At 38.7% G+C, this 13,670-nt stretch overlaps 1 protein-coding gene across 2 annotated transcripts in view; it reads left to right on the forward strand.

The window, feature by feature from the left end:
- The first annotated feature begins 5,686 nt into the window (after window positions 1–5,686).
- Window positions 5,687–13,670, forward strand: part of LOC116694760 (neuroepithelial cell-transforming gene 1 protein) — a 10,563-nt gene continuing 2,579 nt past the window's right edge. For both annotated transcript variants that reach the window (XM_032524635.1, XM_032524636.1), the window contains exons 1-11: window positions 5,687–6,014; window positions 7,690–7,756; window positions 8,003–8,062; window positions 8,910–9,017; window positions 9,106–9,276; window positions 9,375–9,437; window positions 9,541–9,637; window positions 9,991–10,067; window positions 10,161–10,418; window positions 10,565–10,735; window positions 10,837–11,023. In XM_032524635.1, the coding sequence (XP_032380526.1) occupies window positions 5,869–6,014; window positions 7,690–7,756; window positions 8,003–8,062; window positions 8,910–9,017; window positions 9,106–9,276; window positions 9,375–9,437; window positions 9,541–9,637; window positions 9,991–10,067; window positions 10,161–10,418; window positions 10,565–10,735; window positions 10,837–11,023 (1,405 nt within the window). In that variant the 5' untranslated portion in view covers window positions 5,687–5,868. The remainder of the gene's footprint in view (window positions 6,015–7,689; window positions 7,757–8,002; window positions 8,063–8,909; window positions 9,018–9,105; window positions 9,277–9,374; window positions 9,438–9,540; window positions 9,638–9,990; window positions 10,068–10,160; window positions 10,419–10,564; window positions 10,736–10,836; window positions 11,024–13,670) is intronic.

Genomic DNA, 13,670 nt, shown 5'->3' on the forward strand with positions numbered 1-13,670 from the left:
CCATTGCCAGGGGAAAAACGTTTAGCTCAGCAATTGAGCCATCAACATTTTACATTATAAATACACATTTACTATCAAACAACATTATGAGACCACAGAAGAGTCTAATGATCCAGTTTTCATGTTTTTAACACTGGAAGAGTGTCTGATATTACCTAAATAATCAAGCTCATTTTTAAATGCAGCAAAGGAAGGTTTAGAGTTTTTTAAACTGGTATTTATGAATATGGACTTTGGCAAGAAGAAAAATAAGATTCATAATAGAATGATGATTAACCTCCTCCTTTCTGAAATCATAGAAACCAAGAAGCACATTTCTATAGATGAAGGAGAAATCAATGATGTGTTCTCGAGTGAAACAAAGGACATGAAACCAAATCTTCACAGTATGAGCCAATCCAAAACAGATGCAGAGCAAATTCAGGCATGTTAGAGCAAAAGGAGCAGTCAGTATCAATGCCATTTTTCGGCCTCTCAAAATATACTTTAGCACGGTGAAATTTATGAAAAGGTAAATAACAAATTTAATTATGTGTTTTTAACTTGTGCTTTTTATCTGTTCCCTTCCTTTTTCTTATCTACCCACCTTTTCTGAAGGCTTAAACAGAAAATGACATTCAGCATTGAGAGCATTAAGTCTAAACTTGAAAACTATCTATGTGATTCATATTCATGTCAGTGGAGAGTTGCTATACAGTAATGAATTGAGATATGAGATGTTTTTTTATAATGAACTAAAGTATCTCACATTTGTTTAAATTACTGTACTGTCCTGCTTCCTTCACTAACTGGTTACAGCTGCTGTCTTGCTTCTTGTCCACTTTCATTGATAAATTCTGTACACTTGTAACAACAGTGTAACATTTCCTGAACATTGGCCAAATAACTGGCAATTGAGAGATGATGGTGAATGCAAAAATGTAGTGTAACAGTGGCAATATTACACACATCTAGCTAAAGTTATCTTACAAACTGGTCATACCAGTCAAATTAGCCTAAGCTACAGTGCGTTGATTACCTTTGAATTCAACCATTCATTTTTAAAAGGAAGAACAAGTTTAAAAAAAAACCAAAAAAACTATATAGTTCACCCACTGGCATGCTTTTCATCCCATTACAAAACAAATTAATTATACAAAAAAGTTACACTACATGTTTATAAAAATTTGAAATTAACTTTTTGTGGTAATAAAATTGTAAAATTAAATTTGGGGCTTGTGTCCTTAATGAATCCCACAGGATTTGTTGCAGATAAAATAACTAGAGATAACTGCTTTATTTCTTTATGAGCACTCAAAGTGTGCTAGCTTCAGTTAAATGGCTGGGTTTAATACATCGGCCTCATTTAACTAGTTGTTGAAAGTATATTACATAAGAAATGTTTAAAGTGTCTTTAATGGATTTAATGGAGCAAATTAATTTCAATTCAATTCAATTTTATTTATAGTATCAATTCATAACAAGAGTTATCTCGAGACACTTTACAGAAAGAGTAGGTCTAGACCACACTCCATAATTTACAAGGACCCAACAGTTCTAGTCGTTTCCTCCAGAGCAAGCAACAGTGCGACAGTTGCAAGGAAAAACTCCCTTCAAAGAAGAAACCTCGGACAGACCCAGGCTCTTGGTAGGCGGTGTCTGTCGACTGGTAGGGGTTAAAATGAAGAGTGGCAATAAAAGTCACAAAAAATAGTAGTTTGTAGTAGTTCTTTGTAGTAGTTCACGGCATAGCAGGGCACTGTGCAGCATTACAAGGCACAGCAGGACGTAGCAGGGCACCGCAGAGCGTAGCAGGATGTAACAGGGCATCGCAGAACGTGTAGCGGGACCATGGCAACAGCTGCAAACAGGATTTTGGAGCCTCCCTGATACAAGGAAACATGCTGGGCGAAAAAGAACACAAGGACTCCAGGGAATGACTCCCCAGAGCTAGGTTAGTAACAAGCATTTCTGGGACATGAATGCACACAAATGGAAAGATAAAGGAGAGAGGAGCTCAGTGTGTCAAAGGAAGTCCCCCAGCTGTCTAAAACTATTACAGCATAACTAAGAGACGGGGTAAAGAGAGGAGCCTGGTCGGGCTGTACTCCTGAACCCAAACTGGAACCTGATTCCACAGGAGAGGAGCCTGATAGCTGAACGCTCTGGTTCCCATTCTACTTTCAGAGAATCTAGGAACCACAAGTAACCCTGCATTCTGGGAGCGCAGTGCTCTGGTGGGGTAGTGAGGTACTATGAGCTCTTTAAGATAAGATGGTGCCGGCCCATGAAGAGCTTTGTAGGTGAGAAGAAGGATTTGAAATTCTATTCTGGATTTTATAGGAAGCCAATGCAGAGAAGCTAAAACAGGAGAGATGGGATCTCTATTCCTGTTCGGTTCCTGTCAGAACACATGCTGCAGTATTCTGGATCAGCTGAAGAGTCTTGATGGGCTTTGTTTCGAGCAGCCTGATGATAAAGAATTGCACTAATCCAGCCTAGAATTAACATTTTTCATAACATAACAATTTTTCTGCATCATTTTTAAACAGGATATTCCTAATTTTTGCAATGTTACGTAGGTAAAAAATGCGAAAACGCATCCAAGTTGTGTTCCTTCTCAATCTTGGACTGTCCTGTTCTTGAGCTTTTGATCACACAAGTATGTCCAGTTGTTGTTGAACAGTCCATGTTTGCTTCCAAGGTAAGATTAATTGTATACAATTAAAAGCTCCAGAACAAGCTCCTGAATGTGTTGAGATTGTTTTATCAAATATTGCTTTTAAGTTCAAGGATGGACTTTCAGTCTCAACTTCAACAGGAAGTGCTTAATGAAATAAAATGTACATTTCCAGGACAACTGGTCACCCGGCAAACATCTGCTGAGGATGATTGTCAGATCAAAATATATGCATGTTTTTATGGGGTTGTTTTAACCTCACTATACATGCACACACTGCCACAGACGGCATAGGGTTTTTGGACAGTATGTCTTCTCGTCCATAATAAATCATTTCAAAATGCCCTCTCCACAGGGGTGTAGTCTAATACAGAGATCTTCAACAGGGGTCCTCAGAGTCAACGCACGGGGGTATTGCCTTCCTGTCAACCATGCACTTGTTCTCCGGTTTGGTTTGCCTGTTTATTAAGCATAAAGTAGCCTATAAATGATCTCCCAATTCTGTGTAACATCTTTTGGACTAACTTCATGACTTATTACCACTAGTTTTACACTTCATGGAATTGATGGTGAATAAATCTCATTTACATGAAATTACGCTTAATTATTGAGTAAAATATGTAGCAATTAGGATATTCTTTACTAAGATCAGAGAAACATATGTTTATGGATGATCACATTTTCTCCCGGGCAGACCATTAAAGTAGTGATCATCAATTGGTATTGATGGAAATTTGGTTGAATAGAAAGCCATGTTTCGGACATAAAAACTTAGAAAACGGGTCAGATTTGATACATTAAATTGGCATATCATAGTGTCCTCCCTCAGGAAAATGTGTAAAGTCATAGACTTTATTTTCTGCATTCTGACACAATTCACGCAATAATATAATGTGGAAATACCTTTATTCAGCCTATACGAAGACAAAAAATAAAGATGACAATTCAAAATATATCAAAATAATAATGCAAAGTAAGTTTCATTGCAAATTTTTAAGTGGGTATATGGAAATCCTGGAGCTTTCACGGTGGGTATACTGTAGGGGTGTATGATTCAGAAAATGTCACGATTCAAATTAATTCTGATTTTTAGGCTCAAAATTCAACGATCCACAGGGAACCTCTAGCTCTCCCAGGTAGAGCTGAGTCCATTGCAGCAGCCCAGGTTTGATTCCGACCTGCGACCCTTTGCTGCGTGTCATCCCCCATCTCTCTCCCACCTTTCCTGTCTATCTACTGTCACTATCTAATAAAGAGAAAAATGCCCCAAAAACTAATCTTTAAACATTTTTTTAAAAAGGTTTCACAGTATGTAAATGTTGTTACTTTTCCCATGTATATATGCATGTATGTACGTATGTATGTATATATATATATATATAAATACAGTATGTGTAAGGTATAATCCGATATACAGTACAGGCTAAATGTTTGGACGCAGCTTCGCATTCAATGCGTTTTCTTTATTTTCATGACTATTTACATTGCAGATTCTCACTGGAGGCATCAAAACTATGAATGAACACATGTGGAATTATGTACTTAACAAAAAAGTGTGAAATAACTCTTAGATAGGTCTTATATTTTAGATTCCTCAAAGTAGCCACCCTTTGCTTTTTGGATAGCGCTGCAAAGCCTTGGTGTTCCCTCAATGAGCTTCATGAGGTAGTCACCTGAAATGGTTTTCACTTCACAGGTGTGCCTTGTCAGGGTTAATTTGTGGAATTTCTTGCCTTATTAATGGAGTTGGGACCATCAGTTGTGTTGTGCAGAAGTCAGGTTGATACATAGCCGAAAAACTTTGAATGTGTCCCCAAGCGCAATCACAAAAACCATCAAGCGCTATAACGAAACTGGCTCACATGAGGACCGCCCCAGGAAAGGAAGACCAAGAGTGACTTCTGTTGCTGAGGAAAAAGCTACACGCAAGCATCCTGTGTACAATTTATATGATAACATTTATATATCTGCATCCCTGACTCTGAACAAACACATCTAGTCAAATGAGTAATTTTACAAACTGGCATTTTGTTTTCTTAGTAATGTCATTCAAGTTTTCATCCTCTATGCTCAGCTCGCACACAATGACAGTCATGGCTAAAGTAACCCACTAGGAGCAAAAATAAGATGTGGGTTCATTTTAACCCCCTCTGTACTACTAACCGACCCCAGCTACCCCAGTGTGTGTGCCCTGTTACCTTCAGGGGTCCATCTACTACACAAAGTACTACACATGACAGCTGAATCATCAGAATCACAATCATTTGGCTAATTGTGTTGATAGACACAAGGAGCGAGTATAGCTCTAAATATTCAAAGCAGTAAAAAACATGATGCAGAATAAGATATACAGTGAAAAAAAGACAGCAAAGCTAAACAATGGTAAGCAACATAAAGCAGAGAAAGTTGCTCTGTAAAATGTCAGGAAAGAGTAAATAATGCCCATGATAAGTTCAAGGTGATGTCCGTCAAATTGCTTTTTTCTCCAAACCCCAACATATTTGATTTGCAATTATTTAAAAGATTTATGGAACTGAAACCAGAGGAAAGCTTGGGATTTTGCTCAGTAAATTAAATTATTGATTATTATTTTTCTGTTGATCAACAAATTAATCGATTACTTATATCAGCACTACTGCATACTATCTGTCTTGAGAAAATTTACACATTGTTTTGGAAGTTAATTTCACTTTTACATGGCCAATATCACTTCCATTTTTTTTTTTATTAATATCCATTTGATGCAAAAAAATTATTTTTGATAAAACCACAAGTGGGGAAATTGTATGTATTTCTCCCCAGTTTACACACTGAATGGATAGTATATGTTTTATGCAATCCACTGTTTTTTATTTTTACTAATATTAGTATTATTAGGCTATTATTATTAAGAATTATAAATTTACGGTTGGCTTGTTTTCCATTTTCTCCCGCTGGTAAAAAACATGAGTAATGCTACATTCAAGGTCCTTCTTCTCATCTCTAGCCCCTCCCACCTCATGGCTCTGAGCCCTCTTCTGATTGGTTCATTTCCAAAGATCCGCCATATTCAAACTTCCGCCGTGGTGTGTGTTCTGTTCAGTTCTGTTGTCATCGATCGTTCGCTTTCTTTGCTACATCGGGCCAGTTTTTATACGCCTGGAACTTGTCTTTTATTCGCTTAAATATAACTACGCCCCGGTATAACTCAAACCGAAGCCTCCTGCAAAATGGAAGAAAACGAAGAAGTTGGTGGAAGGACGGTGGAAAAGAAAAAGCAGAAACTTCGCAGGATGTCATCGAGGACGTCCACCACCAGTGTCATCAGCGCGACAGAGCCTTCTCCTCAAAAACTCCGGAGAAACAACTCCAAGAAGTAAGTTTATTACGTCAAATACATTTGATATCATAATATGTAATTGTTTATTTAGAAGCTCTGTTTGTAATGTTATACGATTTAAGCACGAGCTAACGTTATCGGATAAGGCCGACTCTGACGGGCTGTTGTTGCAGCCTAACTGGCAAAGGATGCGTTCATGTACACCTCGGAAGCCATATTTTCAAATGTCACCACGATTTGCCATGCTGGCTTTAAGCTGCGTGTGGTGTAACAAAAAACACAGAAACTAAATGTATGTTATTATAACATAATACACGTCTGTTTTAGATTTCTGACTTTTAAAAAAAAAAATCAAACAGAAAATCCACATCATAACCACCATAATCCACATATCCAGTGGTTCAATTCAATAATGAAAATAAATAACAACTAAGTTACCGTTAACGTTACATGTATAACTAAGAATGAAGATAAGATCAATTGTGGCTGCAACACATAATAATAAATTAACCTTGATTATGGATTAGTCAACGGATTAATCAAGTCGATTTTAAGTAATTATTTACTAAAATGTTACTAAAAATTAAAAAAGCCCAAAAAAGATGTCTTCATGTTTGACAAAATTTAAAGATATAACATTTTGCAATGATGTGAAAAAGAAACAAACTGTCATAATTTAAAAGATAAAACCAGCAAATCTTGCATTGTAAATGTGGCACTATTGCATAATAAATTACTAATAGATTAATTGACTAATCTCTAGAATCAGTGGTTGTTATTTGGGTGCACTAACAGTTACATCAGCATACTAATAATATCGGCGGATATCATTTTCGGTTTCATGCTGATGGCCAATGCGGAAGTTGGTATTTTCATGATTCTCGGCCTGTATTGAATCCATGTTATGGTTGGCACAGTGTGATTAGAAAGGCATGTCTTCATGGTTAAACCCAGGCATGGGCTGGTATGAGATTCTGACGGTATGATAACCTTCAGCAAAAATATTTTTCTGGGCAAAAAAATAACAACTATTTTTTTTCATTGAACACAGTGTATCTCATTTTTGAAACACGCTGCACACTGGCCGGGAGAGGAATTTCTAAACTGAACTTTCTGTCCTTGTAGCTCATACCTTAGGAACGGTATGACAGAAAATGTTAGTGCTTTTGAAACCGTGACTTTTTGAAACTGCGGTATACCTTGAAACCGGTAACTGGCCCATGCCTAGTTAAACCTGTTTATTGCATCTGTGTTTGTACTTCCAGACTGCAGGTAGCATTGAGAAAATACTCTATTTGTGTTGGCTTGCAGATAAATGCAACTTTACCAGTTGTTTTTTTTATTACTTTCTTTGATCTTTCACTCCCCACTTTGTAATTCTGTTATTTACAAAATGTGTTTCTTGAATGATTACAAGGAGTAGGTTGTGTAGCTGTTTGTTCAGCTGACATTGGCCTTGACGGCACCCTCAGGGTACCATTCACTGAGAAGAAGACAATGTAAATAATAACGCCATCCACAATGTTTGACATATTTGAAAACAGTGATTGGAGCAAAAATAGCATGTTGTAGGCATCCATCATACTAACAGAGATGAAACGTAGACAAAAGAAACGTCCTTAGCAGAGTAGTAGACAGTCACTCTGCAATAAAGTATATAAACATGTTGTCATTGGGCTTGACCGTTACTTATTTGTCTAATTTCCTGTAGACCTCCACTGCAGAGAGGCAGCTCCTTCACTTTTCTCACTCCTGGGACTCCGTGGGACTTCAGTCTAGTGAGTTAATGTTGAAAACATAACATCATGATGTTAGATTGCAGTGGTTTTGTCCTCGCACCTATGATCTGTTGAAGCCATACATGACTGTTTATTCATATCTTCCACATGTACCAGTAATACATGGCAGAATTTCGGGCTGCAAACCTTTGCATGTAGTATCTTAGAGACGTTGTTGCAAATCTGTTGTTTGAATTTTTGTTAGACTGGTCAAAGTAACAGGTTTGCATTCTTATGTTGCCACAGAAGAGAAAGCGCAAAGAGAAGGAGGATGACACAGTCAGTCTGTCCAGCTTCGATCTCAAGGTGAGAGTCAGGCAGCTCGCTGTCTGTTCGTTGGGTGCAAGTCTAGTGTAGCACCCTTGAATGTGTCCTCATAACAAACTTTAATCCTTCTGCATGATACAGGTACCTGCCACAGACAGCTATGAGGGCTCTTGTGTGTGTGTGTGTTATGAGCTCAGGATAATCCCCCTATTAGACTGGCATAAGTGTCTGAGGAAATTATAATGGTGACAGAAAATCTGAACCACATTGTTCCTCAGCATAATCGCCAGTCTCTCGGCTCTGTGAAAGTGGTTTATAGGTCCCATGACATGGTGCCTTTTGGATGCTTTTATACAGATCATAGTGGTTCCCTGATATTATATCATATCATATCATATAAGTCTCTTTCCCTAAAGGCAGGCTGGGGCAAAGCATATTAATGTTAAAAAAACTCACTCAAGTGAAATTTTCATGCCATGGGACCTTTTAATACACTTCCTATACAGCCTCAAGAACTTACATGTTATTACCATAACATTAAACTTTAATAAAAGTCAACTTTAATATTTGAGAGTGGAGTAAAACAAGTTAATTTATCCGGACACTTTTAGAGTGGTTAAATAGAGTATAAATGGCACCAAACAAAAGCATTTCTTAATAATATATCAATTATTAGTATCAAGTAATACAGGGAAAAAGTAGAAGTGACAGAAATAGGACATCAGCATTTTTTTTTTATCACCAAATGAGTTGGTAAAGGTTTTATTTACAATGTGTAATGGAGAGCCTTGTATGAAACAATACTCTATTAAGGTATTGTTATACCACTACAGTCTATACCTCAATACAGTCAAGTCAAACTGAAGTTTATTTTCTGAATTCCCAGGAACCCAGTAACAAGCGTGTCCGACCTCTGGCCAAAGTTTCATCTCTAGTCAACTTGATATCTCCTTCAAAGAACGGAGCCGTGCGGCGCTTTGGCCAGACCATCCAGGTAAATGCCATCCTCTTGTGACACTCTTGTGAAATTTAAATAAGTAGAGAATTTCTGTTTGACTGTAAAAAGTATATATTTTCCCCAGTCAATGTCATTACGTGGTGGTGACAGCAAGTCACCAGGGATGTCCCTGAAAACCGTCAGCAAGACAGCAGGTCCCACTCCCACTAAACGCAGAAATAGCACGCTGTGGTCGGAGACGCTGGACGTCCATCAGAAGAGCACATTCTCCACCAAAGAGATCAAGAGACAAGAGGTTTTTGTTATTTTGTCTTCTTAAAGTGCAACCCAGTCATCAAAAGTACAGAGAGCAGAACAAGTAACCTCTCCTGCTGTGATTTGTTTTTTCTTCAGGCAATTCATGAGCTTTACAGGGGAGAGCAGGATCTCATAGAAGATCTTCAACTAGCACGAAAGGTCAGAAAATCTTTATTTAAATTTTACAAAAAAATCAAAATATTTATGCTCCCTTTTTTGTTAACTTTTTTCGTGCTCACACTGCTGTTTTTCTCACATTTAGGCATACCATGATCCAATGCTAAAACTCTCCATCATGACAGAGGAGGAACTAGCTCACATATTTGGGGACCTGGATGCATACATCCCCTTACATGAGGGTAAATTACCACTAACCCTTCTTGGGCTTTAACTGCTTTAATTGATGCCTTACTGACGTGTGTGTGTGTGTGTGTGGGTGGTGTGTGTGTGTTGTGTGTGTGTGTGTGTGTGTGTGTGTGTGTGGTGTGTGTGTGTGTGTGTGTGTGTGTGTGTGTGGTGTGTGTGTTGTGTGTGTGTGTGTGTGTGTGTGTGTGTGTGTGTGTGTGTGTGTGTGTGTGTGTGTGTGTGTGTGTTGGTGTGTGTGTGTGTGTGGTGTGTGGTGGTGTGTGTGTGTGTGTGTGGTGTGTTGTGTGTGTGTGTGTGTGTGGGTTGTGGTGTGTGTGTGGTGTGTGGTGTCTTATTTTATTTGAAGACTTATTGATGAAACTGACAGAGGGAACTGGCCCCGATGGAACAGTAGCTCAGATTGGACAGATAGTTATAGACTGGGTATGTGTCGATTTTTACCCTACACCCATTATCTTCAGATAATATGATCAATTTCGATGTAAAAAGATTGTAACTGTTAGTGTATCTTCTCAGCTGCCTGGTCTGAACGCTTACAAAGGTTACTGCAGCAACCAGCTTGCAGCCAAAGCCCTGCTGGACCAGAAAAAACTGGACAGGCGGGTGCAAGACTTCCTGCAGCGTTGCCTAGAGTCGCCCTTCAGCAGAAAGTTGGATCTCTGGAGCTTCCTCGACATCCCACGGTCACGCCTGGTGAAATACCCGCTGCTGCTGAGAGAGATCCTCAGACACACTCCTCCCGATCACCCAGATGTTACCAGTCTGGAGAGAGCTGTATGTTGTCCACATAACAGTGTTGTTCCTTATGTTTAGCTGTTGAATCTGATAAATAACATATAATGCTAATATTTTTCTCTGATTATTTAAGCTTGTTTGTTTTGCTAAATAGCCAACCGATTGGTCTTTCTTTAACTATCCAGATCACTATAATCCAGGAGATTCTCTCTGAAATCAACGTGAGAAAAGGGGAGTCTGAATGCCAGTATTATATAGACAAACTGGAGTATCTGGATGATAAGCAGCGGGACCCTCTCATAGATAACTGTAAGACTCTGCTTTGTCACGGCGAGCTGCGGAACAAGAGTGGCTCGGTGAGAATTAGGATTACTCTGCTTTTTTTTTACCATCCACATACGTGTTTTTTGTTTTGTATTCAAATAAGTTTCCTTCTCTATTAATGTGTTTCTTCCAGAGGCTGCATGTTTTCCTCTTCTCTGAGCTCCTGGTCCTGACCCGACCGGTGACCCGGAACGACAAGAGCTGCTTCCAGGTGTATCGACAGCCCATCCCAGTTCTGGACTTGGCTCTAGAAGACTTGCAGGATGGAGAGATCCGCATGGGGGGGTCCTTCAGAGGGGCTTTCACCAATGGAGAGAAAGGTGGGTTGAATTGACCACCACCTGCTGGCGGAGTTCGGCTGAGGCATTTTATGTCACCCATTATTGACAGGGATTTTACGTGTCTGGTTATTTCATTTATCCATCAAAAATGCTAATTTCAGATGTGAAGCTTTTCTCTCATTAATATCCTAAAAAATGTTGGTCATACAAACCAATTTGAAGACATCCCCTTAAGCTCTGGGAAAATGTTCTGACTTTTTAAAAACTAAAGTAAGGGATAGATAAATAATTCACAGATGAATCTATGATATAAACCGTCAATTTGTTCTTAATATTTAATCTGCGTTGTCACCGTCACATTGTCCGCTACGGAGTGCGGCAGGAAGAGATGGCCCGACTTCATGGAATACATGATAGCATCAAATACCATTAGATAACTGCAGAACACAGTGTAAATAACTAAATATCTGTCTTTAATACTGGGCATATATCATCAAATAATAAAGTCTGGAAATGCCGCTAAGCTCTCGCACAATCGTTACACTTAATGTCCTCGCTATCAGTCCGAACTTTAATACTGTTTGACAAAACCTGCATGAAGTAAAGTGTGTTTGCCTATTACACTGTTATCTTCAAATTGTATCTCCGGGTGGGGGATACAGTAGATGCTGTAATTTTGTCTGTAATAGAATAGAATGGAATAGAATAAATCTTTGGCTCACCAGCCATACAAGACAGATAAACATACAGACAACATCTCAGACATAATGGCCCTCATTTATCAACCTAACGTAGAAAATAGTAATAGCCTAGAAATCTAAACCCTAGCAACAGCAAATGTAATTTGCAGCCAGGGTCGGTCTAGCAAGTCTCCATTGATTTGTGAGCTGGAAAAGCCAAATTCTGGTCAGGCCAATCACATTGTGTATAAATCGGTGGGCAGGCTTAACTTAAGGACGGCAGAGTTGAGAGTGGCGAGTTGCGGCGGTTCCACGTAGCCGGGAGCATATGCTTCAAGGCCTGTGTGCTAGATAGGAGGCCTCACCAAGGGGGTCAGTTTTTTGTAGGAGGCCTATTAAGCCCATGTCATTAGGGGTGGGGGGAAAAAATGAATACAGCATAGTATCACAATATTTGAAGTGGCAATACTGTATTGATACACAGGTGCCAAGTATCGATCTTTTATTATATACAGTATGCGTTCAGTTCGTCTGCTTGACAATCCCATTTTGCAGTGATATGAACAAACAGAGAAATGTATCTTTTTACATAAAACAGATGTTGACAAAGTTTCCTTTGGGGGCCAACATTTGAAATTTGGAAAAATTTGAAGTTGGAAGTGTTTAAAATTTCAATAATATCGTATCATGGCATGAGTCTCGTGATGATATCGTATCAGGAGGCGTCTGGTGATTCCCACCCCTACATGTCATCAGCATATGTTATCAATTTACAGGTACTGATATTTATAGAAAACTTATTTCTGTATAGAGAGAAAAGCAAAGGGGAAAGAACGCTGCCTTGTGGGCAGCCTGTGCTGATGGTATGCACTCCTGACAAAATGCCATTTATCCTCTGAAGGCGACAGGAGAGAAAGTCTCTGAGCCAGAGAATCAGACCCTTATCTAAGTTAATATTGGCTCGTCTTTGCAGGAGAACGTGTAGCTTCATAGAATTAAAAGCTGCACTAAAGTCTACGAATAAGACTCTAGCATGCGCTTTAGGGTAGAGTGTAGAAGGACCAGCACAGCATCATCAGTCCCTCTGTCACTTCTATAAGCAAACTGCAGCGGATCTAACACGCTGGTCACTTGAGAGGTAAAGAGATCTACCAGAACTCTCTCCATTGTTTCACACAATATGGAGGTGATGGCTATGGGTCGGAAATCTTCAAGCTTACTTGCACCAGGCTTTTTATTTGGGCCTTTTTACTAAAGAAAATTTCCAAGATGTGAGAACACCAGCAAATATGAAGGAATTAAATAGTTTTGAAAAAACACCTTTTAATTGTGGAGCACAAACTTCAAGCCTTCTGGGCCAGTGGTTTTATTCAGCTTTAGTTTGGTGAGGCTTTTCCAACAGCATCTTCTCCTCTCAATATTGGTGAACCTATTGAGAGATTTTTGCAGATGTCATCACACTCACAGATGTCATCACACTCACACTCACACACACACACACACACTGTCACCGCTAAAAAATGTACTCTCTTGTTTTTATATTCAATTTTGCCTTGATAATGTATTGGGAATTGTCAACTGTTTACTTTTATTGACAAGAAACGTTCTACATTCTACTTCCTTTTGTTAGAAACACACTTTAAACAGCTTGGAGCTTAACAAATAAGCCTTATTTTGAAATAAATTACAAAACAAACTGTCATTGTTAATTTACACAAACTTAAAGTGTACTTAAACGTAAAGTGCAGAGCAAAGAAAACAAAATCACATATCTTGGGATGTCAAGATAAAAAGCCATGAGGTGTAAAGGATTTTAGGCTTGTCCTCCTACTGTAATGAACTGAAAATAGAAGCCATGACATAACAGTCACACGTTTAGAGAATAAATCAGTGATTGTTTTAGCTTTTTGTCCTAGCTCAAAATCTGTCTGTTTAATCACTGCAGACATTTTTTCAGTAGTAGTAACAATTTTTCTCACGAGTAGTGCGTCATCTGATCGGCCTTT

This window comes from Etheostoma spectabile, chromosome 8 (assembly GCF_008692095.1).
Source record: "Etheostoma spectabile isolate EspeVRDwgs_2016 chromosome 8, UIUC_Espe_1.0, whole genome shotgun sequence".
Lineage (NCBI taxonomy): Eukaryota > Metazoa > Chordata > Actinopteri > Perciformes > Percidae > Etheostoma > Etheostoma spectabile.